Source organism: Garra rufa, chromosome 16, assembly GCF_049309525.1.
Source record: "Garra rufa chromosome 16, GarRuf1.0, whole genome shotgun sequence".
Lineage (NCBI taxonomy): Eukaryota > Metazoa > Chordata > Actinopteri > Cypriniformes > Cyprinidae > Garra > Garra rufa.
The window spans coordinates 39,498,141-39,525,706 of record NC_133376.1 but is presented as its reverse complement, the minus strand read 5'-3'; the positions used below and the strand labels follow the sequence as shown (position 1 = coordinate 39,525,706).

At 35.0% G+C, this 27,566-nt stretch overlaps 1 protein-coding gene across 3 annotated transcripts; it reads left to right on the top strand.

Moving 5' to 3' along the window:
• Positions 1 to 231: 231 nt before the first annotated feature.
• On the top strand, positions 232 to 26,076 carry klhl3 (kelch-like family member 3). Of its 3 annotated transcripts, XM_073820475.1 has the most exons (15): positions 232 to 464; positions 1,000 to 1,122; positions 3,254 to 3,360; positions 3,807 to 3,928; positions 6,521 to 6,683; positions 6,807 to 6,916; positions 7,276 to 7,392; positions 8,968 to 9,117; positions 10,281 to 10,398; positions 10,474 to 10,671; positions 12,919 to 13,020; positions 14,560 to 14,688; positions 14,787 to 14,927; positions 18,871 to 19,014; positions 21,705 to 26,076. In XM_073820475.1, exons 1-15 carry the CDS (start codon positions 451 to 453, stop codon positions 21,731 to 21,733), a joined length of 1,767 nt encoding a protein of 588 aa, XP_073676576.1. In that variant the 5' UTR covers positions 232 to 450; the 3' UTR covers positions 21,734 to 26,076. The 3 variants fall into 3 exon arrangements, with proteins under 3 accessions (XP_073676576.1, XP_073676575.1, XP_073676574.1); XM_073820474.1 differs by having other exon boundaries at positions 10,281 to 10,671; XM_073820473.1 differs by having other exon boundaries at positions 6,521 to 6,916; positions 10,281 to 10,671.
• Positions 26,077 to 27,566: the final 1,490 nt, after the last annotated feature.

Genomic DNA, 27,566 nt, shown 5'->3' with positions numbered 1-27,566 from the left:
AAGGCTAGACAATGAACAGCATCTACCTTGCTTTAAACTATAACGGTATAAATGATTAACTTTTATATAGCTGATAAGAGTCGCAGAAGCATGTTAGTGCAGTGATGTGCTTGTGCTCTGAAGAGTGACCTTGGAGATTCTGAAGCGATTGTATCACTGTTGCCAAGCGACGAGCTGATGATGGAGGACCGTTACGACGTTCTCCAGTGTAAAAGTCAGTGAGCCCAGCGATAGCTGCGAGCTGCTAACCAGTCAGGTAAACAACCCCGGCCAGCTCATGAGAGACAGCACTGAGGACGAAACAGACTGATGAAAACGTTCAGCACTCGACCTGGGGCTTTAAACAAACACAAACGACAATATTTGGAATACCTGAGATTTTACAAAACCTGCCGAAAAATGATGTAGCAAGCTAACTTTAGCCAGCTGCCTAGCGCGATCTGCACAAACATGGACTGTGACGGGTAAGTATGCGCTGTGAGGGAAAATTAAGACGAATATGTTAGCTAACATATGCTTTTTAGTAAACAAGAAACCGACATGACTATTAATCGATAAAGCTGTCATTAAAAGAGTAAACCGAGCTAGAGAACGCGTTCTGAAGTGCTATTAGTACTAGTTGTAGCGGCTAAATTGCTAGCAGTGTTGTGTATACTCTGTATGTCACTGTCTCTTAATATTATACTTAACTTTTAAGTATTATATATATAGAATTAGAGTAAACACCTTCATAAACGTGTGAAATATTGATGTAGCAGGAGGCCAGCAGTTCACAAGACATTCAAAATAATCTAATGCTAATCGTTTCGTTTAGTAACTGATTCACAATGAATGCACTGATGTGATCTGTGAACTGACTTCAATAAAAAATGGTAGGCGAACAACTGTCAAGTTGGTTTGTGTTTAGAGCAAGGAATTTATTGCAGATAAACATGTTTATACGCGTTTTGATTAAACAGTTTTTGTTAAGTTAAAAGATGTCTTTGATTCATTCATTAGATTTGGAGTCCCCTGTCCTTTGCCCAGTTTGGATTCTCAGGAGGATGCCAAAGACCAAGGGTTGCACACCTTCAGTCACACACACATGAGGAAAGCCTTTCGGCTTATGAATGACTTGAGAAGGTTGGTAAACTGATGCAATTTATTTAGCACTTTGTTAGGTAGCTACTATAGACACTGATGGGGACACAACCTCTTTAAAGGATTAGTTCACTTCCAGAACAAAAAAGTACTCACTCCCTTGTCATCAAAGACGTTCATGTCTTTCTTTCTTCAGAAATTATGTTTATTTGAGGAAAACATTTCAAAAATGTTCTCCATATAGTGGACTTCTATGGTGACCATCGAGTTTGAGCTTCCAAAATGCAGTTTAAATGCAGCTTCAAAGGGCTCTAAACGATCCCAGCCGATGAATAAGTGTCTTATCTAGCGAATTGATCGGTCATTTTCTTTAAGAAATTAATGTTTATTCACTTTTTAACCTCATGCTTGTCTTGTCTAGCTCTGCAATGTGCATGCGTCCTCTGTACACTCCGATTTAAGTTAGGGTATGTCGATAAACTCCCATCTCATTTCCTCCTCCAACTTCAAAATCGTCCTACATCGCTGTTTTACCCTTTTTTGTAAAGGTTGTTTGACTTTTGCATGTTCGTTTTGTAAACACTGGGTCAGCACTTCTGCAGCGATGTAGGATGATTTTAAAGTTGGAGGAGAAAATGAGATGTGAGTTTTTCGACATACCCTAACTGTCTTAAACAAGAGTACGCATGCGCATTACAGAGCTGGACAAGATGAGCATTTGAGGTTAAAAAGTATAAAAATAATAATTTTTTTTTAGCAATTAACTGATCGTTTTGCTAGATAAGATCCTTCTTCCTCAGCTGGGATCCCTTAGAAGCTGCATTTAAAGTTCAAACTCGCAGGCACCATGGAAGTCCACTATATGGAGAAAATGTTTTACTGAAAAAAATATTTTTAGGACTGAAGAAAGACAGACATGAACATCTTGGATGACAAGGGTGTGAGTAAATTATCTGTAAATTTTTCTTCTGGAAGTGAACTAATCGTTTAACATTGGAGGTCAACTAATATGGAAAATGTAACAACATCACCCAGGTCTTTCGCATATATACAGTATACTCAAATAGGGTGATATGAACTATATAGCATTTCTTAGGGGCTGGATTTATTGCAATTTGCTTAATGTAACTGTAAGGCATGGTGATATTAAGATGAAGAGGGTTTTCACTTACGTCATGGTTTGATCAGTTACCTGGATGTGCGGCCATATTGGAGATACTCGGATGTAAACAACAGCATGGGTTGCTTAAGTTTATGCGGTGTCATAACGTGTGGAAACTGCTAAATCATATAGAGAAGGACTTAGTAAGCAGGAAAGGGTGCACTATTTTGACAAACTAAAGTTAATGGGTGGTAAAGATACATACAAGCAGCATTAATTAAAATGTTAGCCTAATATTTCACCTACTTGACCGGAAACGATAAGAACAAACACAAATGATGTCAAGATTCTTGCCCTGGAAATCCTGGTTCAGTTTTGACGAACATAAATGCCTTTTGTTGACAGTTTTTTGCACTTTGATTTGTTATAACATTTGGCAGTCTATACTTCAAATGTTTTTCCTGGTATATTAATACAGCTTAAACTTGACAATAATTAACCATTTTCAGCAGCAATAATTACAGAAATATGCAAGTTTCATTCAGTTCAGTGGCTTTGTTTACATTCAGTGGCGCCAATATGGCCGATTGATGACACACTCTGATTAATGAACACTATTATAATCCTTATTAAAATCATGATTTTCTGCAAAGCTGCCTTGGAACAGTGTTTATTATAAAAAGTGTCATACAAGTAAATCTGACTTCACCTGAAGTTAGTTATCAATCATGTTTCTGATATTTCTGGGCTGCATCAGTAGTCCCTTAAGTCAGGGGTTTTCAAACCTGTCCTGGAGCCTCCCCTGCCCTGCACATTTTGCTTGTCTCTCTCATCTAATACACCTGATTCAAATCATCAGCTCATTAGTAGAGACTGCAAGACCTGAATTGGGTGTGCCTAATAAGGGAGACATACAAAATGTGCAGGGCAGGGGAGGCTCCAGGACAGGTTTGAAAACCCCTGCCTTAAGTAGATCGTAGAGACTGTTGGCACCAATGGTTTCTAGTGGTGGTTTCAATGATTTCTTAGTTTACATCCTAAGTTTTGCTTTTGTTTTCTTTCTAATCACAGTCGGAGGATGCTCTGTGACGTTTTGCTGGTGGCGGGTGAAGTGGAGGTCCCAGCACACAGAGTAGTTTTAGCGTCCTGCAGTCCTTACTTCTGCGCCATGTTCACAGGTACTACATCTCATCCTAATGCTTTTCTTACACTGATCTTCCTCGCAGCACTCTGATGTTCTTCAACACCTAATTTAGATCAATGTTAATAAAAAAAAAAAAAAAAGGTTCCGTCATCATTTACTCACCATCATGTCATTGCAAACTGGAATGGTTGGTTGGTGACCAAACAGTTTTGGTGCCCATTGACAAACAAAAAACGTGATACTGTGATTTTCAAAATATCTTCTGTGTTCCAAAGAAAGAAAGAAAGTAGAACAGGTTTGGAACAACATGAGGGCAAGTAAATGATAACAGAATTTTAATTGAAGAAATAACTCATCTAATTATTTGCAAAGTACTAGTGATGATATAAATAAAATATTCCTGCATTATGATGTTCATAAGCCTGATTTTAAGATTTTAAGAGTTTGCTTGTCTGATTGTGTTGTGCTTGACGTGTTCAGGTGACATGAGTGAAAGCAAGGCTCACCATGTGGAGATCAGGGATGTTGATGGACAGACGCTCTTGAAGCTGGTGGATTATATTTACTCCGCTGAGATCGAAGTGTCTGAGGATAATGTTCAGGTAATGTACCTCTGTAGACTACTGTTTCAAACATAATTAATGACTAGCTCTTTGTGTAAAGGCTGTTTGCCCTCCCTGGCTCTGGAGATCTGGTGCTGTGTTATGAGCGCTGAGAGGCAGGGTATTTCCTCTCATTATTATCAGAGGAAATGAGCAGAGCGGGAGAGGAAGTTTTCTGTGATGTGCACTTCGCCCTTTATGCTGGAGCTCTATTGTCCCAGTACGGTGGTTGTTGTTTGTATGTTGGGCTTGTACAGAATGCAGCGGTGGAGAACAGATGATCTGAGAAGCTTCATTTGTGAGTGTCCTAGTTTTCATCTGGATAGGATGGACAGATGCTCTGGTGGGGGTAGCGGCTGTTTATGGTTTAGTTGGTCCTTGGGGATTTTAACAATGTCATTGAGTGCAGCGATTCACCCTATGTTATACTCCCTATAGGCCATTTTCATTCCTTTTCTAGGAAGAAAGTGGCCATTGAGTTACAATGTGCAGATGCTCTTTTCTAATTCAGTCTTGTTTTCCCCTGAGGCCTTTTCTTGTATGTTAAATAGCTGATGCTGAGTTAAATTCATTTATTTTTCTAATTCACCATTTTAATTACTAAAATTAATATAGTATACCAGACTATAGACTTTATGCTTTATATTGAAAAGAAAAACAGTAATAATATTTAATATGAACTAAAATATGATTAATTTAGTTACTAGTTTTTTATCTGTTATCACTTGCTGAATCATTACAGGTAAAAGAGATGTGAGATGTAATCACAGTATCACAGTTTCTACAAAAATATGAAGCAGCACAACTGTTTTCAACATTGATAATAATCAGAAATGTTTCTTGAGCAGCATATCAGCATATTAAAATGATTTCTGAAAGATCATGTGACACTGAAGACTGGAGTAATGATGCTGAAAATTCAGCTTTGATCACAGAAATGACATGTTTATTAAAAATAAAATATGAAAATATATTTTTTATTTAAATAATATATTAAAATTGAAAACTTGTAATATTTCACAAGATTACCATTTACTGAATTTTTTATTAAATAAATGCATCCTTGATGAGCGTGAGAGACTTTTCATAATATATTAAAATGGTTTGAATGGTACTGAATGTATATGTATTATATTGTTTCAGATAATGCACAATTTTCTGCTGTATTAAAAAAACTAGACATCATTACATAACTAATATGAGCCATACTACAGAACTGCTGTCCCACAACCAAAAAACACATTTAAAAAGCATTTAGTAACTTAGATGTTTACTAAGATTCTTCGATTATCTATTGAAACCCACAATAATATTTAAAATGTTAGTAAGCTTAATATATATAAAATCATCATTTATTGGGTAATTTCAATTAGGAGGTGGCTGTCCCAAACCCTAACCCCTAAATTTCAATTTAAAAAATAATTTTTGTATTTCTTTCCATTGTTGTTTTTAAAACTATCTTTTTGATTCTTTTAAAAAGTGAAGTTCAAAAAAATATTTATTTTTTACATTATTTTAAGGTAAATGTGTTCAAAAGTCTGACAAATCTTTGTGTATCTTAAAGGAATGTCACTACCGAACACCACTTTTTTTTATTTTTTAATTAAACACTTTTTTTGGCAGTTATTCCATAACATGTAGTTTTTATGTGTGTACAACTGTTCAGAACTGTGCTAGCTAACCATGTGCTGATTAGCAACTTTGAGCCAAGTTCAAACGTATCTAAAACAGTCACTACCAAAACATTTGGTGGCGTTTTGGTAGTTTTCGGTGTTATCCTATAGAATTGTCACTACAGAAACATGTCATCATTGTTTCAGTAGTGACAAAAGAAAACACATAATCCTCATATTTAGGGGAAATACAATTTTTGTACAGTTATGCAATTTTTTTTTGTATTTTAGTATGTTTTATTAGTGTTTTATAGTATTTAAGTTAAAATTGATTTTGGCGCTACCAAAGCAATGCGGTCACTACCGAAAATGTGCTGTCACTACTGAAACATGGGATGTTTTGTCAAAAATAAAGTATACTGAATTATCAACTAAGACGTTATGATAGTGTTTGGTTCAATGTATATTCAAACTAATGAAGCCTTAACTTTGAAATCAGTATGATCAACTTTTTCCCGTTTAAAAACAAATATTAGATTCAAAATACAACAAATCTCATAAATTACACTTAAAATATTGTTAAAATGTAATGGTTATGGATTTACCTCTGACGTTTTTTAATAAAATAGCAAAAAATAAAATATATATTTACAATCTAGATGGAAGCAAAATCTTAAAAGGTCAATATAACCCTTATATATAAATAAAAATTATTATTACTGTTTTGGTAGTGAAAAATATAGGGAGAGGACAAATATTCCAAAACTTTCTGAAAATACAACATGAGAATTAACTGCACAATTACTAGAAATGTCTACCTTGGATATTATACAATTTGCATACATACACATTTTTTCAAGATGTTTCCAACTCTGATTTTTGAACCAATTCTGTAGAATGGCCAATTTAGGTTACTCATCATAAATCTGGTCTTTTTAGAGAGGTTTTTTTCTCTTTGTGTTATTCCTGCTGTGTTCAGGTGCTGCTCCCAGCTGCCAGTCTGCTGCAGTTGATGGATGTTCGACAGGTTTGCTGCGACTTCCTGCAGACACAGCTTCATCCCACCAACTGCCTGGGCATCCGAGCGTTTGCTGACCTTCACGCCTGCACAGGACTCCTCAGCCAGGCCCACGCATATGCCGGTGAGCTCTCTTCTTTCTTGAGTCATTGCGGAATGGAAAACAGCTCATCGATTACACAATCCACCAATATGTATTTTTACACTGAGATACAGTTTTTTGAGCAAGTTCGCTTGTTTCAAGCAGAGCAGCACTTCACAGACGTCATGGTGGGTGAGGAGTTTATGGCCCTCTCCTTGCAGCAGGTGTGCAGTCTGATCTCCAGTGACAAACTGACCGTGTCCACTGAGGAGAAGGTAACAGTACAGTTTATTCTCAGTTTCTTCCTCGTCCGTCACATCACATAGCCTGATTTTAGCTGATTTGTAGACAGCAGACTGTTAATGGTTGGTTTTTACATGTACATGCTGGTGTGGCGTTGAAGACGACAAGCCATCTGTCAGTCACACTGCATTAGCTGCTCTCTGCTTACGAGTAACTTGTGTCTCCAGTCTGCACTCACACACCCACTTGATGGCAGCTGTCATCTGTCAGATGCTTCAGTGTCATCTGAGCAGCGGCACAGGCATTGGAGGATGGCGACCTGGTCTGCTGTGCTCATAAAATATGCAGAGAAATATACAATAGTTGTTGTTCTCGTCTGTTACACCCCCAGGTGTTTGAAGCCATGATCGCCTGGATAAAGCACGATAAAGAGGCCCGCCTGGAGCACATGCCTAAGCTCATGGAACACGTTCGACTGCCTCTGCTATCCAGAGATTACCTGGTTCAGGTATGACTGTGCAGTTTCATTAAAAGTTCTGAGGATTTATAGTTCATATATCTTTGTATAATGCATATTAAAGTAGTGTTTATAAGCAAAGCGTTTCTTTGTTTACGGTTTAAACACGTTTCAAAAGTGCCACCTGCTGTCAGACAATGAGCCCATCTGCTGTTCTTTTGTTCATATGTTTTGTTTTTGTTAAAGCTAAATTTTGACCATCTGTTTGTGTTTCAGATTTAAAAAAATTATACAATTTAATGATCGAATTTAAATCAGAAACTGATCATGCTGCATGTACAGTTGAAGTAAAAAGTTTACATGCACCTTGCAGAATCTGCAAAATGGTAATTATTTTACTGAAACGAGGGATCAAACAAAGTGCATGTTATTTTTTATTTAGTTCTGACCTGAATAAGATATTTCACATGAAAGATGTTTACATATAGTCCACAAGAAAAAATAACAGTTGAATTTATAAAAATGACCCTGTTCAAAAGTGTACATACGCTTAGTTCTTAAAACTGTGTTCTTACCTGACAAATTCTTTGGTTTTTCAGCATTTTTGTGCATTTGAACCCTTTCCAAGAATGGCTGTTAGATTTTGAGATCCATCTTTTCACACTGAGGACAACTGAGGGACTCAAATGCAACTGTTACAGAAGGTTCAAACACTCAATGATGATTCAGAATGAAAACATAATGGATTGAAGATCAGGGTAAATTTAACTTATTTTGTCTTCTGGGAAACATGTATCTTCTGTAGCTTCTGAAGGGTAGTACTAAATGAAAAAAAATAATGATATTTAGGCAAAATAACAAAAATGTACACATCTTCATTCTGTTTAAAAGTTTTCACCCCCTGGCTCTTAATACATGTTTTTTCCTTCTGAAGCACCAGTGAGCGTTCGAACCTTCTATAATAGTTGCATATGAGTCCCTCAGTTGTCCTCAGTGTGAAAAGATGGATCTCAAAATCATACAGTCATTGTTGGAAAGGGTTCAAAAACACAAAAATGCTGAAACTCCCAAGAATTTGTGGGAGCTGAAGGATGTTTCTGAAGAACAGCAGACCGTTTAACTATTCAGGACCAACAAGGGATTTGTGAACTATCACTAAACAACAACAACAACAACAACAACAACAACAACAACAAAAAAACACAGCTGTGGATCATTCAGGTAACAACACAGTATTAAGAATGAAGGGGATGTAAACTTTTAAACAGGGCCATTTTTATAAATTCAACTATTATTTTCTCTTGTGGACTATATGGAAACATCTTTTAAATTAAATATCTTATTCAGGTCAGTACTAAATAAAAAAATAACATGCACTTTGTTTGATCCCTCTTGTTTCAGTAAAATAATTACCATTTCACAGATTCTGCAAGGTGTATGTAAACTTTTGACCTCAACTGTGTGCTGCACCTTTTGTTTAAATTATGATTCAATCAGTATTGTAAATTGTATTACATCATGAGTTGAGTGAATCATTTCATCCCTAGCAAGTTCTCTGTTTTTGTTGTTGTAATTTGTGGTTTTAATCAAGCATTATTTTTAAGTTTTAACTGTGAATTTGTACAGATTGTAGAGGAGGAACCCTTAATAAAAAACAACAACACTTGTAAGGACTTCCTCATTGAGGCAATGAAGTACCACCTTTTACCTGCAGACCAACGACACCTTATAAAGACGGACAGAACCAGACCACGCACACCAGTCAGTCTGCCCAAGGTAGTATTATATTTGTTTCAAACTTACAGTACTAGTCAAGTTTGTATGTATGTACTTCACTAAAGCAAGCTTGAGGTTGTTTGGTTAAACACTGTGAATATACTGTATATATATATATATATATATATATATATATATATATATATATATATATGTATATGTATGTGTGTGTGTGTGTGTGTGTATTATACACAAGACTGTTTACCTTTATTACTACACTACCAGTCACAAATTTAACAGTAAGATTTTTAATGTTTCTTAAAGAAGTTACTTCTGCTCAAAAGCCTGCATTTATTTGATCCAAATTACAGTTAAAACCATAACATTTTGTGATATTTTTTAAAATAACTGCTTTCTATTTAAATATATTTTAAATGTAATTTATTCCTGTGATCACAGCTAAAATTTCAGCACATTACTCCAGTCTGCAGTAACACGTTCCTTCAAAAATCATTCTAATACAAGTAGAATTATCAGTATTTTTTTTTTATTTAGAAATTAATACTTTTATTTACCAAGGATGCTTTAAATTGATCAAAATTGGCTACAAAATATTTCTTTTTTGATAAATGCTGTTCTTCTGCACTTTCTATCCCTCAAAGAAACCTGAAAAAAGAACATCATTTTCAACATCATCATAATAAATGTTTTTGAGCAGCAAATCAGAATATTTTAATGATTTCTGAAGAATCATGTGACTGCTAAAAATTCAGCTTTGAAATCACAGGAATAAATTACATTTTAAAATATATTCAAATAGAAACCGGTTATTTTAAATAGTAAAAATATTTCAAAATTTTCTGTTTTTGCTGTACTTTGGACCAAATAAATGCAGGCTTGGTAAGCAGAAGAGACTTCTTTAAAAAACATTAAAAATATTACTGTTCAAAAACTTTTGACTGGTAGTGCATGAATGAGAAAAAAAGTCTATACATGCTATATGGCAGAATAATTCCCACCTTCTAAATACAAAAAAAAAAGAAAGAAAAAATCCAGTGGCCAATTTGTAAGCGTTCATAAATGAACAATGTGGCATCAGTAAACTATGACTATACCTTATAAACTATGACTGCACTTTTTACCATTTAATCCCGGATGAATTTACTGACACTCCTGTGAAGTTAGTGAGGCAGATGGATTGATTTTTGTTGTGAATCTGACAGGTGATGATGGTCGTAGGGGGTCAGGCACCTAAAGCTATCCGCAGCGTGGAATGCTACGACTTCCAAGAGGACCGCTGGTACCAGGTGGCCGATTTACCCTCCAGACGCTGCCGAGCAGGTTGTTCTCAGTTCTGTCCCTCATCTCTAGATGTGTTTTTATCTTGGTCTTACCCTCTCTGTGCGTGTCATTCAGGTGTGGTGTACATGGCTGGTAAGGTGTATGCCGTGGGGGGATTTAACGGCTCCCTACGCGTGCGGACGGTGGATGTGTATGACGGGGTGAAGGATCAGTGGAGCTCTGTTCCCAGCATGCAAGAGCGCCGCAGCACTTTAGGAGCAGCTGTACTGGGGGATCTGCTGTACGCTGTCGGGGGCTTTGATGGGAGTACAGGTATAACTTTGAAATATAAACGTAACATTCAAAAGTTTGGGATCAGTCAGATTTATTAAAAAAAAAAAAATTAATGCTTTTAATCAGCAAAGGTGCATTAACCAAAACGGGCATGTAATCTGGATTATGTAATCAGATTACAAAAATTAAGTACTTGTAATAAGAGTATATTACATTTTAAAATGCTCATAATCACATCACAGTTACCTTCTATGGAATACAAAATTCTGGGTTCATACAGATACTGTAAAATTAAATTCCAGGACTTTCAATGACTTTTCAAGCACTACTTTTTGATTTTCAAGGACTTCAAACAAAGACCTTATTTATCAAACAATGTCTTATCTTTCAGATTCAACAAAAAAAAATCGATAAATAAAAATTGAGATGCTTTGGCTTCACTTTTCTATAGTGGAATGAAGCTGAGACACATCATTCATCTTTTTTTTTTACAGTCTATGCTTTTTTCATTGTTTTTATAACTGTACTGCCTTAATTGATGGATGTTTGTTTACCGTTTTGAGCAAAAAAAATCTGAAAAAATAAATAAAATAGATTCGCTTTTTTTCCTCACAAATGCAAGTTTGTATCTCCTAGTTCAGACTTTCTAACTCGATTTAACTCAGTAATAACTAAAAAAAAAGACAGAAGTATGGGCTATAAACTCAATTCGGAGCCAAGAGAAACACGAGAATGGCGAGTTAGTTTTTTTTTTTTTTTTACCAGAATTGAGATATAATCTTGGAATTGCGAGAATAAAGTCAGAATTTTGAAATATAAACTCAAATTGACCTTTTTTATTCTTTTATTCAATGGTTTCCATAGACTGCTACTTTAAAACAGTAATTTTCTGCCACCAGATAGGCTCTGCCCACAAAACGTCATCACTGTTTGTAAACACTGAAATTGATCTATAATGTTACTAAAGATTTCTGTTTTGAATAAATGCTGCAACAATGTATCACATTCTACACAAAAATATTAAGCAGCTTAGCTGTTTTCAACATTGATAATAATCAAAAATATTTCTTGAGCAGCAAATCATCATATGTGACCCTGGACCACAAAATCAGTCTTAAGTAGCATTGGTATATTTATAGCAATAGCCAAAAGTACATTGTATAGGTCAAAATGATCGATTTTTCTTTAATGCCAAAAATCATCATCAGTATATTCAGTAAAGACTTATTTTTTGATTACTAATATGCATTGCTAAGAACTTCATTTGGACAACTTTAAAGGCACTTTTTTTGCGCCCTCAGATTACAGATTTTGAAAATAGTTCACAGGAATAAATTACACTTTAAGTATATGAAAATAGTAAAGTGTAAAAAATAGAACATCTGAAATTGTAGTATTTCACTGTATTTTATTGTATATTTAATTTATTAAATGCAGCCTTGGCGAACAAGAGAATTCTTTCAAAAACATAAAAATAGTAATAAAACAAATTGCACCAACCCTACTTTTGAACAGTAGTGTAGTGCATGATGTTTTCATCTGACTGGTTTTAGCACGTGCACAAGCAACCTCACCATTAGCCCTGTTTGATACATGCCGACCTATTCATAGTGTAGGGGGCAGGACACTACGGACTCTAGAGAGCATTTGATTGGACAGAACGTTTGATGAGAAACTGAAGGCACGGTGATATCATCAAAATCGTTGATTCATATTGGCGGAAGTGACGAGACTGTAAGTTTTGAATGCCCATATCTTGTAAACGCGAATTTTGTCGTTGTTTTGAAGCACACTAGCTTATAGATAATCTTAAGGCTAATATATTCATACTAAAAGCCAAAAAACTTTAATTTTGATTTCATGGGGACTTTAAGAAAAAGTACTCTGAAATTGTAAAGAATGTCTGAATTAACAAATTCAGGAGCTTTAAATCTGTACATGTATATATGTTAAAAAGTTAGAACTGAGCAGAGGGTTTTCTTTTAAATTCAGAAGTATAGCTTTAATTTAAACTTTTATAACATGCAGTAGAAGAATAAAAAGGCAAAACAAATGTTTTGGTTAAATAAAAAAGGTTTAAAAATAAACACCTTTAGAGGAGAGGTCAGGCATAGGGGGGCCTTGCAAAATTGACCCGAGAAGGAGGTGGGCCTCGGCGTAAAAAAGAGAACCCCTGGTGTAGTGCATGATGTTTTCATCTGACTGGTTTTAGCACGTGCACAAGCTCACCATTAGCCCTGTTTGACTGATGTTTTAAATGTCTGATGAATGTCTATCTCTCTGTAGGTCTGTCATCAGTGGAGGCGTATAACCCTAAGGCTAATGAGTGGATGTTTGTGGCTCCTATGAACACTAGACGCAGCAGTGTTGGGGTGGGCGTGGTTGACGGTGAGCATTTTGAGTCCATGTGTTTTGACCAGTCTGCTTGAGATTCAAGTGCAAACATGTTAATGAAATTAGACATGCAATAATATGTTTTAGTTGGCATTTAGTGAATTTGCAAAGAACATTTCAAAACATTTGATCTTTTGGCTGTTGTTGTTACCAGGGTTTGAAATTAACACCCCCCAAATGTAGGTAAAAAAAAATCAGCTGTGGCGGCTAAATTTGGCTGGTTACATTTGGTGTATGTTCACTCATTAATTTATTGGGGAAGTTCATGCAAGCCAAATCTGCACAGGTTTAGCTCAAATCTGAACTCGTGAGACATCATGACATTATGGAGTATATTGCAAAAAACAAACAAAACACTCTTACAGAAATGCACACATTCACGACTATATGATGAAGTCTGATTAGACGAATTTAGTGCGTTCTTTCACTGCATGAATCAGTCTATTAAGAACGATTACATAATTGAAGATATGGGGCAGAAAATGTATACCATTTCATATAGTTAGAATATCACACAAAGAGTGCCGTTTTTTTCTTAAAAAATTAACATGATTACAAATGTGATATTGATTTTATACAGTTCAAAAAACAATAAGAGACTTACATACGTTTTAGACACCATGTTTTTGCGTCTCAGAGCAACAAGACAGTGTTTCTTTTCTGAACGAATCAACCGTTAAATGATTCGGTTCAATCGCAATGACTCACTTATTAACAGTGACTTACTGCCACCTACTGGTTTTAATTTCACATTTAAAGTATCTTTTCATTTTTAAAATAATTTCAGTATTCAACGTTTTATATTTAATATATCAAAACATTAGTTATGCATTTGTAACTGTAGGTTAAAGCATTCCATGTCCCTCTGGGCTTCATTAAACAGTATTTAAATACATCTAAATGGCATCTTAGATGCAACTTCTGCAAAAATGAGTTTTGTTGATACCGATTTCATTTGTTTGGTAACAGCCTAAATGCATTATTATTATAACTGACTGATTAAATATAAGAATTTCACTCAAATGATGATGCACACTTAAAAAAGGCTTTATAAAGGTAAAAATCAATTTAAACTTATTGAAAAAAAAAATTAATTTCTATCACTGCAGTGAACTGGCCACACAGAATATGAAGAATATCAAAGAACTCAGGAGTCAGTTGACAACGCACAAAAACACATTCCACATAATATTGTCTATTATCTTTATCAATATTGTTATCGATAAAATCCCAGAAAATATTGAAATATAATTTTTTTGTCAATATCACACACCACTAGTACTGACACCAAATGATTTGCAACGCTCGCTTTGTCACGTCCGGTGTAGATAGCCTCAAGCTGTTGGTTTATTTCGTTTTTTTGGCTAGTAGAAGTTATGAATGGCCGGTAACTTAAAAATGTAGTAGCCAAATTGGCTGGTGAGTGAAAAAGTTAATTTCAATCCCTGGTTGTTATGTATTCAAACCATGCAGCTGTGGTAGTTCATGTAGATTGTTTGTGTAGTGATTTCAGTGTGTCTGTTGCCTGTACAGGAAAGCTTTATGCTGTTGGAGGATATGACGGAGCGTCCCGGCAATGTTTGAGCACTGTAGAGGAGTATAACCCAGTCAGTAATAAGTGGTGCTATGTGGCGGATATGAGCACTAGACGCAGTGGAGCTGGTTAGTTCCTTTTTGGACATGATTTGAAAATGCATTGGGCTCACTTCTGATTCTTACAGTTGTATTGAGTGGCTGTGATGTGATTGTGTTTTGTCCAGGTGTCGGAGTGCTCAGTGGACAGCTGTATGCTGCAGGTGGACATGATGGTCCTCTGGTGAGGAAGAGTGTGGAGGTCTTCGACCCTGCCAGTAATTCCTGGAGACAGGTGTGTGACATGAACATGTGCCGAAGGAACGCAGGTGAGTAACCAAAGAAGGTTTAACTTTTTAGGGGACAAATAATTATCGAGATTGACCACTGTAGTCTAATTTCATAAAACAAATAAGTGCACAATATTCTAGGTCAGATTTGACAGAGTGAAACAGAAGCTTAAAACTGTCATAATTTCATGTTTTTCCACACAAGCCATATTGTATCTGATAACTAACTTCTCATTAAAGGAACACTCCACTTTTTTTGGAAATAGGCTCATTCTCCAAGTCTCTGTAGTTATATCGTGTACTAAGACTGGTGGAAAATGTAAAGCTGCGATTTTCTAGGCCGATAAGATTAGGAACTACACTCCCATTCTGGCGTAATAGTCAAGGAAGTTTGCTGCCGTAACATGGCCGAAACAGGAGCAGTAATATCACGCAGCACATGTGCAAATGCTAACCTAGCTGGGAACTAATTTCAGGCGCTGCGTGATATTACTCCGCCTGCTGCATCCATATTAGGGCAGCAAACTTCCTTGACTATTACGCCGGAATGGGAGTGTAGTTCCTAATCTTATCGGCCTAGAAAATCACTGCTTTACATTTTCCGCCGGTATTAGTACACAATATAACTACAGAAGAGTCAAGTTTTAAATAGGACAAATATTGAAACTCGTTGGTCATTTTTGAATGTGATGCTATTGGTCTAATAGGATTCAATGATCTATGCTGAGCTATGCTAAAAGTCATATCGCCAGAACAGGAGAACGGCTGAATGGATTTCAAAACGGTTAAACTCAACCTATTAACTCGGGGGGAGAATGAGCCTATTTCCAAAAAAAGTGGAGTGTTCCTTTAAATATTGAATGTGAAACATTTCACATTTCAAAAGACAAATTAAAAAATTAAATTAAAGTTAAAGCAAATGCACTTTGAGAATTCATAATTAAGAGCTCCATCCCATGTTCTCAACTTAGAAAACCTGAACTTTAAAGGGGAATCAACTGTCTTTTTTTGTGGTATAGTGTCTTAGTCTAAATTACATTCACACTGGTTTTAGGAAGCCAAACAAATTAGAAAATAATAACAACAACAACAGTTTTATATAATTGTTATTTCTATGACAGTAGACTAGATGAAGGGATTAAGCCATATTGCGCTTTCGGTTTTAGTTCGTTTGACAGATACTGTGCCAAAGCATATTGGCCCAAAACATACATTTAAATACCTTTTATGTTAGAATAAGAAGTTTAAATATATTTTAAAAACTACACTTTTTGCCCGTAAGACCTATCGTTTCATATCATCATGTGACCACAATAATAATAATTTGCTATCACGATACCACAATATTGATAATACAGTTACATCCCAACCATGCATAGTACTTTTTTTTTATTAATTAAAATTTGTTTTTATTTTTGTCAAATTTAAAATTACAACTGAACCATAGCAAAACCAGTGTGATGCAAGATTTTGTTTTTAATAAATATTCATAAGAATTTAAAATGTAATATATTGTTCTATGAACTTATCTTAGAATAAGCAGCATAAAATCAATGGATTATTCAGTTAAATTCCGTACTTATAACTGCTTAAAAACAGTCCAAATTTATAAAACCTACATGAATATTCTAACAAAATAACATCACAACAACATAAATTACTCTAGAATGTTCATAAACAAAATATATTCATTGTACTTGCATAAACTGGTTAATCAGTAGGTGGCAGCTGAATGGACTTTTCCTTTTTCAAAGCTTCTATTTTTTTTTTTTTTAAGTTTAGACTATTTGGTCTTTTGCTTTACACCCCTTTGGGCTGTAGTTCAGTTGATATAGTTTATTAGTCTGTTTGTGTGTTAATATTCATGTTTATGTTTTTCAAAATAAATAAAGATATAGAAAAGAGGAAAAATGTATTTTACAAAAGTATATTTGAAGCAAATCCAACTCCAAAAAAGATCTCTAAGAAATCCCAGGGGAAAAAAGTGCATTTCTATAATGTACTTAAAGTGCTCTATTTGTACTTAATATACAAAAAATTATACTTTAGTACTTCTTAAGATAATCATAAGAACATACAGTGCCCTCCACTAATATTGGCACCCTTGGTAAATATGAGCAAAAGTGGATGTGAAAATAAATCTGCATAATTTATCCTTTTGATCTTTCATTCAAAAAATTCTAACCTGTCATTGAAGTAAATCAATAGAACCTAGGGGTGAAATCTCATTATGAAATAAATGTTTTTCTCTAGTTCACATTGGCCACTATTATTGGCACCCAATTATTGCAGCATCCTTTTCCCAAGATAACTCAGAACTGTTTTCTCCAACAATGTCTAATGAGTTTGGAGAACACCTGACAAGAGCTCAGAGACCATTCCTTCATACAGAATCTCTGTAGATTCCCCAGAATCTCTCTCTTCCCAGCTTCATGTTGGTGCTTCTTCTCTTCAGTTTCTATACAGGGTTCAGGTCAGGGAACGGGGATGGCCATGGTAGAAGCTTTATTCTGTGCTCAGTGACACAATTTCTGTGTTGATTTTAATGTTTGTTTTGGATCATCGTCCTGCTGGAAGATGCAACCATGGCCCATTATAAGATATCTAACAGAGGCTTTGATTTAGATTTTTTATCTGCTGGTTTTGATTTTTTATCTGCTGGTATTTGATAGAATCCATGAAGCCATGTATCTAAACAAGATGTACAGGACCTCCGGCAGAAAAATAGGTCCACAACATAAAAGACCCAGCAGTGTTTTTAACTGTGGGCATGGGGTACTTTTTTATCTGGAGGATTAGCTGCCAAAAAGCTCCATTTTTAGTTTCATCTAACCATAGAAGCCAGTCCTGTTTGAAGTTCCAATCATGTCTGACAAGTGAATATGCTGAAGTTTGTTTTTGGGTGAGCCAGGAGGATTTTTTTCTTGAAACCCTCTGGAACAACATGTGGTGATGTAGCTGTTTGATCATTTTATTTTAGGCTTTCTGACTCCAAGACTCAACAATTCTCTGCAGTTCTCCAACTGTGATCCTTGGAGAGTCTTTGGCCACTCAAACTCTCCATTAGGATGCATTAGGATGATATAGACACACGTCCTCTTCTAGGCAGATTTGTAGTTGATTGGAACTTCTTAATTATTGCCCTGATGGTGGGATGGGGATTTTCAATGCTTTAGCTCTTTTCTTACAGCCACTTTCTATTTTGTGAAGCTCAACAAACTGTTCTGCACATCAGAACTACATTCTTTGGTTTTACTTCTTGTGATGGATAAGGGAACATGGCTTTTGTGTTCCTCATATTTATAATCCTGTGGAACAGAACCCAGGTGTGCTAAAAAAAAATGTAATATTAATGGGAATATACTTTAGAGATATTTTACTTAGACAAATTTTTAGGGGTGCTAATAGTTGTGGCCAACGTGAACTAGAGAAAAACATTCATTTTATAATGAGATATCCCCCCATTTTCCATCGTTTTACTTCAATGAAAGGTTACAATTTTGAGAATTTTTCAAATGAAAGATCTAAAGGATAAACGATGCAGATTTATTTTCAGTCACCTTTGCTCATATTTACTAAGGGTGCCAATATTAGTGGAGGGCACTGTAAGTGTGCTCAAATGTGTTATTTTGAGACACTATGAATATGAACTAAAATGTGCTTTTAATACACTATCTCTGTATTGAAACATTAATTTAGTTACCACTTGCAGTACACTTAAACTCATCTTTCATACACTAGTAGGTTTAAGTGCACTACAGGTGGTAGCTAAATACATTTTTCTTGTAATACAGAGATAGTATCTTAAAAGCACATTTTAGTTCATTTTCATTGTGACCTGAGCGCTAAAGAAAACAAATTTATATCTTAAAAAAAACCCTTCCCAGGGGTTCCTGTTATGAACGTCAAACACTGGACGCATTTTAAGACCTTTAAGACCAGGAAAGGCCTGTGTGTCTGAGTTAAGTGTGTTTATTTCTAGGAGTGTGTGCCATAAGCGGTTTACTGTACGTGATCGGAGGAGACGACGGCTCGTGCAACCTGTCCTCCGTAGAATACTACGACCCTGCAGCCGATAAATGGAGTCTCATCCCCACCAACATGAGCAATGGCCGCAGCTACGCAGGTCTGACACACTCTCACAACCTCCGTATTCAACTGATCAACCAAACCTAAACTAGAGGTGTGCAAAATGATTTTTGATTGTGGACGATTAAAATGTCTCCACAATCTGCTTTTGAAAAAAATATCTTAGTTTTGTGCTACAGTGTGCCTCCGTCTCAATATACTGTACAACACCACATACATTCACTCACAAGACTGCACTTACTCGCAGTCACAAAAGTACATTTTTGCATGTGCTTTAAAGCCTTGTCAGTTAAATAACATTATTTCGTAACTGTCTAACAGTGCCTGATTACTTGACTAAGCTATCTTTCGCATCTAATTTGCTAATACTGTCAAAAACACTTAAGAAATTACATATAAACATAGTTTGTTATGTCTAAAGTGAAAGTAAACAGTTGAGAGAAAAAATGCATGCACACGCCATTAATTTTTTTCTTGTGCTGAACACACAAGAAGATTTTTTGAAGAATGTGGATAACAGTAACTGGTCCCCACTGACTTTGATAATGGGAAAAAATTAATTAAATACTTTGGAAGTAACTGGGGACCAGCAACTGTTTGCTTACCCACATTCTTCAAAATAAGTTTTATGTTCAACAGAAGAAAGAAACTAATTCTAGTTAAAAAAAAAAAAAAAAAGAGTCAAGAGTGAGTAAATTGTGACAGAACTGTTATTTTTGGGTGGTAGGCTAATGAAACAAAACATAAAGACAAATCACTCACTGCTCTTGACTAAAGAACTTCAGTACAGTTGCTTTAATAGGAATGAGTGTTTAATTTATGTATATAGCATATACAGTATAGTGTTTTACTTTTATATTTGTTCGTTTAACTTCTTGAATGCTACTGCTAAATACTACTGCTTGTTTTTTTTTGTATATTATTTGTATTTGTAACATGTAGCCTATCTTTGTTCTTATTTTTTAATAACAAAGATAAAATAATGACAATTATCTTATCTAATTAGTTTGGCTGAGCTGTTGCTCAGACAACTTGCAAAATAGTAAAACCAACATGACAAAAGAATTGTGATGAAATCATGAATCGTGATATTTCTGAAGAAAAAAAAAAAAAAGAAAAGTTTTTGCCATTTTGCCCACCCCTGAGAATGCTACTGATAAATACACCTACTGCATGTAAAAATTACAGCACTGTTTTTTTTTTTTTTTGTATATTATTTGTATTTGTAACATGTAGCCTATCTTTGTTCTTATTTTTTAATAACAAAGATAAAATAATGACAATTATCTTTGGCCACTTTGGCCTCAACATCTGCCATTCTTTTTATTTTATATTTTGTTACCGTGTAAGGCTTTGGTTTAAAATAGGAAAATTAGTTTGGCTGTACTGCTCAGACAACTTGCAAAATAGTAAAACCAACATGACAAAGAATCGTGATAAAATTGTGATATTTCTGGAAAAAAATTGTGATATGATATTTTTGCCATATCGCCCACCCCTAATATATAGTTTTATTTTTATATTTGTTCATTCACCTTCTTGAATGCTAGTGCTAAATACACCTACTGCATGTAAAAATTACAGCACTGTTTGTTTTATTTGTATATTATTTGTATTTGTTATTAAAAAATATGAACAAAGATAGGCTACATGTTACAAAGATAAAATAATGACAATTATCTTCAGCCACTTTGGCCTCAACATCTGCCATTCTTTTTATTTTATATTTTGTTACCATGTAAGTAGGGTTGCACAGCACTTACATTTATTTGAAATTCGGTTTTGATTTTGATTTCAGCTTCAAACAATCATGAAAATGCAGTAATCGAGATGAAACTATTATTGCGCCCCATTCCACCCCCTTTCCAGTGGTGTGCTTTCGCTCCTCCATAAAAGCCTAATTTCACATGCAAATCAGCAAATCATAAAACGGGACATGATTTATTAATGTTTCTTTGATGTTGTGTTTTTAATAGCGCGTAAGAAAACGTGCGCGTTATCTTTTAGCACAAGGTGCGCGACTAAATGGTCAAATACACACAAAAATATTTCAAAAAGAGGTGCTTGGTGATTATTCATGTAAACCCTTGTCAGTTATGCCTTAAATGATCATAAACAGTTGAGAATGAAAATACGTGTGTAACAGTATATTGGATCTGTGTGGCTCTTAAAGCAGCAACAAATAATCCTTCTGCCGTCCCTGTGCTTAATATTAATAAAACGTAAAAATACAAATAGAAAAATCACTCACTGCTCCTGAATGAAGGACTTTTGTAGTTTTAATAAGAAACAGCATGTTTAATTCTTACAGTGAAGAGGCTGTTTTATTTTACATTCAAATAATTACATTCAATTTCTGTAGTATTGTTAGACTACTTTAGACTTGCATAAAAGTATTAAGTTTTTTTTTTGTATCTTTTTTTCTGCTGTATTGCTCTTTAAATTAATCACTAATATAAAGTTTTGGACCCTGTCATAACCATGTTAAATAATCGTGATTACAGTATTGACCAAAATAATCGTGATTATGATTTTTGCCAAAATCGATCAGCCCTATGTGTAAGGCTTTGGTTTTAAATAGGGAAACCAATGTAATTGTTTACTATTTTGGACACAGAATCATGATAAAATCGTGAATATTTATGAAAAAACAAGAACACAATTGTGCTATGATATTTTTGTCGTATCGTCCACCCATAACCTAAACTGCTATCTTGTCTGTTGCAGGGGTGTCAGTTATTGACAAGCCATTATGACTAAAAGTTTTGGGCAGCAGGTCGCTTCACACCTGTCGAGGACTGAGCTGTGACAGACAGACGCTGATCTAAGACAGAATCCAGATGCCGACAGGTGCTCAAAGCTCTCAAAGCCTGACTGCCTCACAAACACACAGCAAGACCTCTCCAAGTCTCCAGAAAGTGCCATTTAGCCCTGTTATTAACAGAGAGGCTGTGTGGTCGCCCAATATAGTGTGTATTAAATGGGACCTTGTTTATAATCTGCCAGGACAGAGTACGTATGGCCCGTGTGAATCCGGGTGCAGGTGAAGTCTGTGCCAACAGAGGCCTCTCTGCCTGCTTTACTACTGACTGACTGACAACGCTCTGAACAAACACTCGCATCGCAGGAACGGTCAATAAGATGTCAGAACTGTTAACACTAATGCATATCGCACCCTTTAAAGTGGATCAGGACTGGATTTCTTTTGCTTTGGTTACAGGGTTACGTTATGTTCGTATGAAAAGTATTATGGGAACAAGCCTGTAAGTTGTTTTAACCAGCTGCTTTCGTGGCATATAGTATTGAGGATGTTCAACTGCTAAACTGAAACATCATATGTGACCCTGGACCACAAAACCAGTCTTAAGTCGCTGGGGTATATTTGAAGCAATAGCCAAAAATACATTGTATGGGTCAACATTACAGATTTTTCTTTTATGCCAAAAATCATTAGGAAATTAAGTAAAGATCATGGTCCATGAAGATTTTTTTGTAAAATTCCTACTATAAATATATCAATGTAATTTTTGATTAGTAATATGCATTGTTAAGAACTTAATTTGGACAACTTTAAAGGCGATTTTCTCAATATTTTGATTTTTTTGCACCCTCAGATTCCAGATTTTCAAATAGATGCATCTCGGCCAAATATTGTCCTATCCTAACAAACCATACATCAATAGAAAGCTTATTTATTGAACTTTCATATGATGCATACATCTCAGTTTTGTCAAATTTAACCTTATGACTGGTTTTGTGGTCCAGGGTCACATATACATCTCACAGGGTAAAGGTATGATCACAATAGCAACATTTCAGAGTTTTGTTGGTCACCAACTGCGGAGAGCACATCGATTCCTATTGAAATGACTGGATTTTGCCAGTGAAAATTCAACTAACTGTAAACTTGACCATGCCAGTTAATGTGCCAAATGTAACTCATAATACTGTGTTAGTTACTTGTACATAAGCACTTTTCATGATGCAGTTTGGTGTGCAATTGTCCATGTTGGACACGCAGAGTCTTTCTTTGATCATGATAACTCTCTCTATAGATGCAGTCACTGAAGTAGCACTGGCTTGGTGTCTCTTTGGTAAATTGCACTGTTCATCTTATTCATTACACTGCAAAAAATTAGAGATGCACCGATTGCAATTTTCTTGGCCGATTCCGATTTTTCAGTAAGTGTGACCTGCCGATTCCGATTTTTGCCGATTCCGATTTTATTTTTTTTAAGAACTGTAATGAAAGCATAGGCCTATACAGAAATATTTTCTTTAATTAAATTTATTTTATAATAAAATACATTTTTAAACATTACAGGATCTTCTTACAACAAAATAACTTTAACAACAAAATAAAGTGCTTTGTGCCTTCGAAAAAGGTATAAAATTAGTTCCTGTAACTAACATAGTATAGTTACACTAGCAAAAATCTTTTATAATAAAAGAAATGTATAAACATTACAGAATCTTCTCATATTAAAATAAGCTCTGAGCCCTGAAAACATTAGAAATCAAATATAAGTAACAAAGCAGGCATACAAAAATCTACTTTTCTTCAATGAATTTTATATGGATTTTTTTTTTTACATTAATTACAGGATCGTCTCACAACAATAACTTTAATAACAAAAAGTGCACTGTGTCTTTAAACGGGTAGAAATAACAATGCTAGTACTGAATGCTATTACTTGAGCATTAATGGCATTTTCCTTGATAAAGAGAAGCATTTCTGCCTTGTCACCAGTTAATCCAGCGGTACTACACTTCGTAACATTCATTCACATATTTGCGCTACGCCACCGCATACAGCGTCTTCACACACAGATGAAACTTACTAGAGAAGTGTAACAAAAATGCATCTGTAAATTAAATTAATGTTGTGCACGCTTTAATTACCTTCAAATGTAACATACATGCTCGCTTCGAATTATTAGTGTGTGAAGAGGCTGTCTGCGGTGGCGCAGCGCAAACATGTGAATGAATGAAAGTGTAGTACGTCAACGGATATCCCCTGCTCAGGGAGTAGGGAGCAATGAACACTGTGCAGGGACCATGTCAATCGGAACACAGTTCATTCACGGAGCTTACTTCTAACGAGCGGGTTATCTGAATCACGTGTGTTAACTAACAGAGACATGCAAAATATGCAGAGCGGGGGCGCGATCTACCACATGTCCAGCCAAGCTAAACAAGCGCGTGGTTTGTGGTTGTTCCCTCACATTGTATTTTGGCCTTATAAATGTTACAAACGGCGATCTTTGTGTCATCTTCACTCACACCAAAGACATGTTCACATGCGACTGTGACGTAATTGCATGCGCCGCTGGCAATAAAGGGATCGGCTAGGAATCGGCAAGAGGAGAAATTGACCGGACGGTCACCGATCCGGGCCGATCATGCGAAAATCGGCCGATTCCGATCACTAGCCGATCAATCGGTGCATCTCTACAAAAAATGCTTTTCTTACTTAGATTTTTAGTCTTGTTTCTAGCCAAAATATCTAAACATTCTTGAAATCAAGAAGTATTTTCTAGAAAAGTAAAAATTGTGTTTTCAGAGAAAAAAAAAACAAGTCAAAATTAAGTGAGTTTTTGCTTAGAACAAGCAAAATAATCTGCCAATGGGTTAAGCAAAAAAAAAAAAAAAACTTATTTCAATCAGAAAAAAAAAGATTATTTTTCATAAAATAATTGGCAGATTATTTTGCTTGTTTCAAGCAAAAACACGCTTAATTTTGAGTTGTTTTTGTGAAAACAAGACAAAAAGTTTTACTTGTCTAGAAAATACTTCTTGATTTAAGTTTTGATTTAACAGCACAGGTTCATATTAAGTACATAATTTATCCTGACTTTGGAAGACTATTTTATTTAAAAAATATTAAAGGGATAGTTCACCCAAAATGTAAAATTTGATGTTTAGCTGCTTACCCCCAGGGCACCCAAGATGTAGGTGACTTTGTTTCTTCAGTAGAACACAAATGAAGATTTTTAACTCAAACTGTTGCAGTCTGTCAGCCATATAACGGCAGTCAATGGGCACCAAATCTTTGACAGTCAAAAAACATACACAGACCAAAACCAAATTAAACCCTGCGGCTTGTGACGATACATTGAGGTGTTAAGACACAAAATGATCAGTCTGTGCAAGACACTGAACAGTATTTATATCATTGTTTACCTCTGAACCACCACAATGTTCAACTGTATTGAGCACGTTCACAACAGCACTCATTGTTTACACGGTACATTATATAGCGGCTATTCAAAATGGTAATTACTTGTGCTTATCCTGATTCTGGCAACCGATTAAAAACTAAAAGATTACGTTTCCTTGTGCAAACTCATCCGGGAGTGTTGACTTTTCACCAACTACATTGCCAGAGCATGTTGACGTGTTCAATACAGTAAATAATGATATAAATACTGTTCAGTTTCTTGCACAGACTGATCATTTTGTGTCTTAAGACCTCAATGTATCATCACAAGCCACAGGGTTTAATTTGGTTTTGTCTGTGTATGTTATATTTTTACTTTCAAAGATTTGGTGCCCATTGACTGCCATTATATGACTAACAGACTGCAACGCTTTGAGTTAAAAATCTTTGTGTTCTACTGAAGAAACTGGGGGTAAGCAGATAAACATCATATTTTAATTTTTGGGTGAACTATCCCTTTAAACCTTTTTAAGGTTTTTTTTCCTCGTTGTTGGGTTTTAGGCTCTGCAAAAATACTGATCATTGTGACATGAGTAAGAATTCTTAACAAAACACTGCCGACATTCCCAGCTCTTACATATCTCACATATTCTCACAATGACCTGCTTTGTTAATTTGGATATATTCTGATCTGAAAGTCATACTATGCAGTAAAACATTGCTTTTAAGGTTTTTTTTTGTTCTCAGTGATTCAGAATTGATCTTGTGCTATGCCTGCCATTACATTTGATGTATTTACACATCATGATCCACAACTCTAAAACTATGACATTCCAGTGTGGTGCATCGTCTATGGATTTTGCACGAATGTGGTTTGTGAACAAGGTATTAATGTATTTCTAAACAAAATGTATTAATAAATTAAGCTTTGTTAAGAGACTGATTGCCTGTCTTAATCTGTTGTGACTGCTAGTCTATAAACTGCCACTGGAGAGCAGCAGTTAGTCATGCTTTTCCAAGATGAGAGAAGATGAAAGTGAAAATGATCTTGGACACGTGATTTGCATTACATTTGCATTAACGTCACATTTTGACCAAGTAGATTGTTAAGCCTATATATACAGTATATACACTGCCAGTACGTTTTTGCACAGTAATATTTTTAAAAGATTTCTGCTCACCAAGCCTGCATTTATTTAATCTAAAGTACAGCAAAAGCAGTAATATTGTGAAATATTTTTTCTATTTAAAATAACTGGTTTCTATTTTAATATATTTTAAAATGTAATTTATTCCTGTGATCAAAGCTGAATTTTCAGCATCATTACTCCAGTCTTCAGTGTCACATGATCCTTCAGAAATCATTCTGCTGATTTGCTGTTCAAGAATTATTATTATTAATGTCAATATTTAAAACTATATATATAAAAAATATATATGTAATATATATAATTATTTAAATTGATCAAAAGTGATGATAAAGGCATTTATAATTTACACAAGATTTCCATTTTAGATAAATGCTGTTCTTCTGAGCTTTCTATTCATCATGAAAAAATTCTACTCAGCTGTTTCCAACATATTTTTGAGCAGCATATCAGAATATTAGAATGATTTCTGAAGGATCATGATGCTAAAAATTCAGCTTTGAAATCACAAAAAAATACATATTAAAATATATTCAAATAGAAAACAGTTATTCTAAATAGTAAAATTATTTCCAAATTTTACAAATAAATGAAGGATTGGTGAGCAGAAGAGACTTCTCTAAAAACATTAAAAACCTTACAGTTCAAAACTGGTAATGTATATGACTAGATTATTTATTCTGTTCATTATTCACCTTGTTTTTCACTACAAATAAGCTATTTTCTGTAAATGTGCAAGACTTCATTAGCTGGTAAACTAGCAGAATAATAAACATTGTGACCCAAATTACATAATATCTAAACTATTATGCTCTTATGCTATGCACCATGTATTCAGCCTAGTGTGTGAACTTTGTAAGATGTTGAAGTCTGATAGCCCCTCCCTCAAGTGTCAAATATTCCACACTTCCTTTTTCCGGTTAATTAAGTTAAATATATATTAGCTATATGCATTATTATTAGCGACACCGGTGGCTGTTTAATAAAGAAAATTAAAGAAAAATGAAAAACAAAAATGCTGTTAATGTACGGTACTTACCCTCAGGCTTTCTAAGATGTTGGTGACGTTTTCTTGAGTAGTAAAGATGATTTTTAGCTGGAACTGTGGTCCTTGCTGATTCATAACATTCAAGTCAGTGGCTGCCCGTGTTTGAGAATAAAAAAGTATATCAGTGAATACAAAATTAATACCCGTGGCTTTGACAATATATTGAGGTCGCGAAATGATCGGTCTGTACAAGGAACTGAACATTGTTTACAACATTATTAACGTTACCTGTA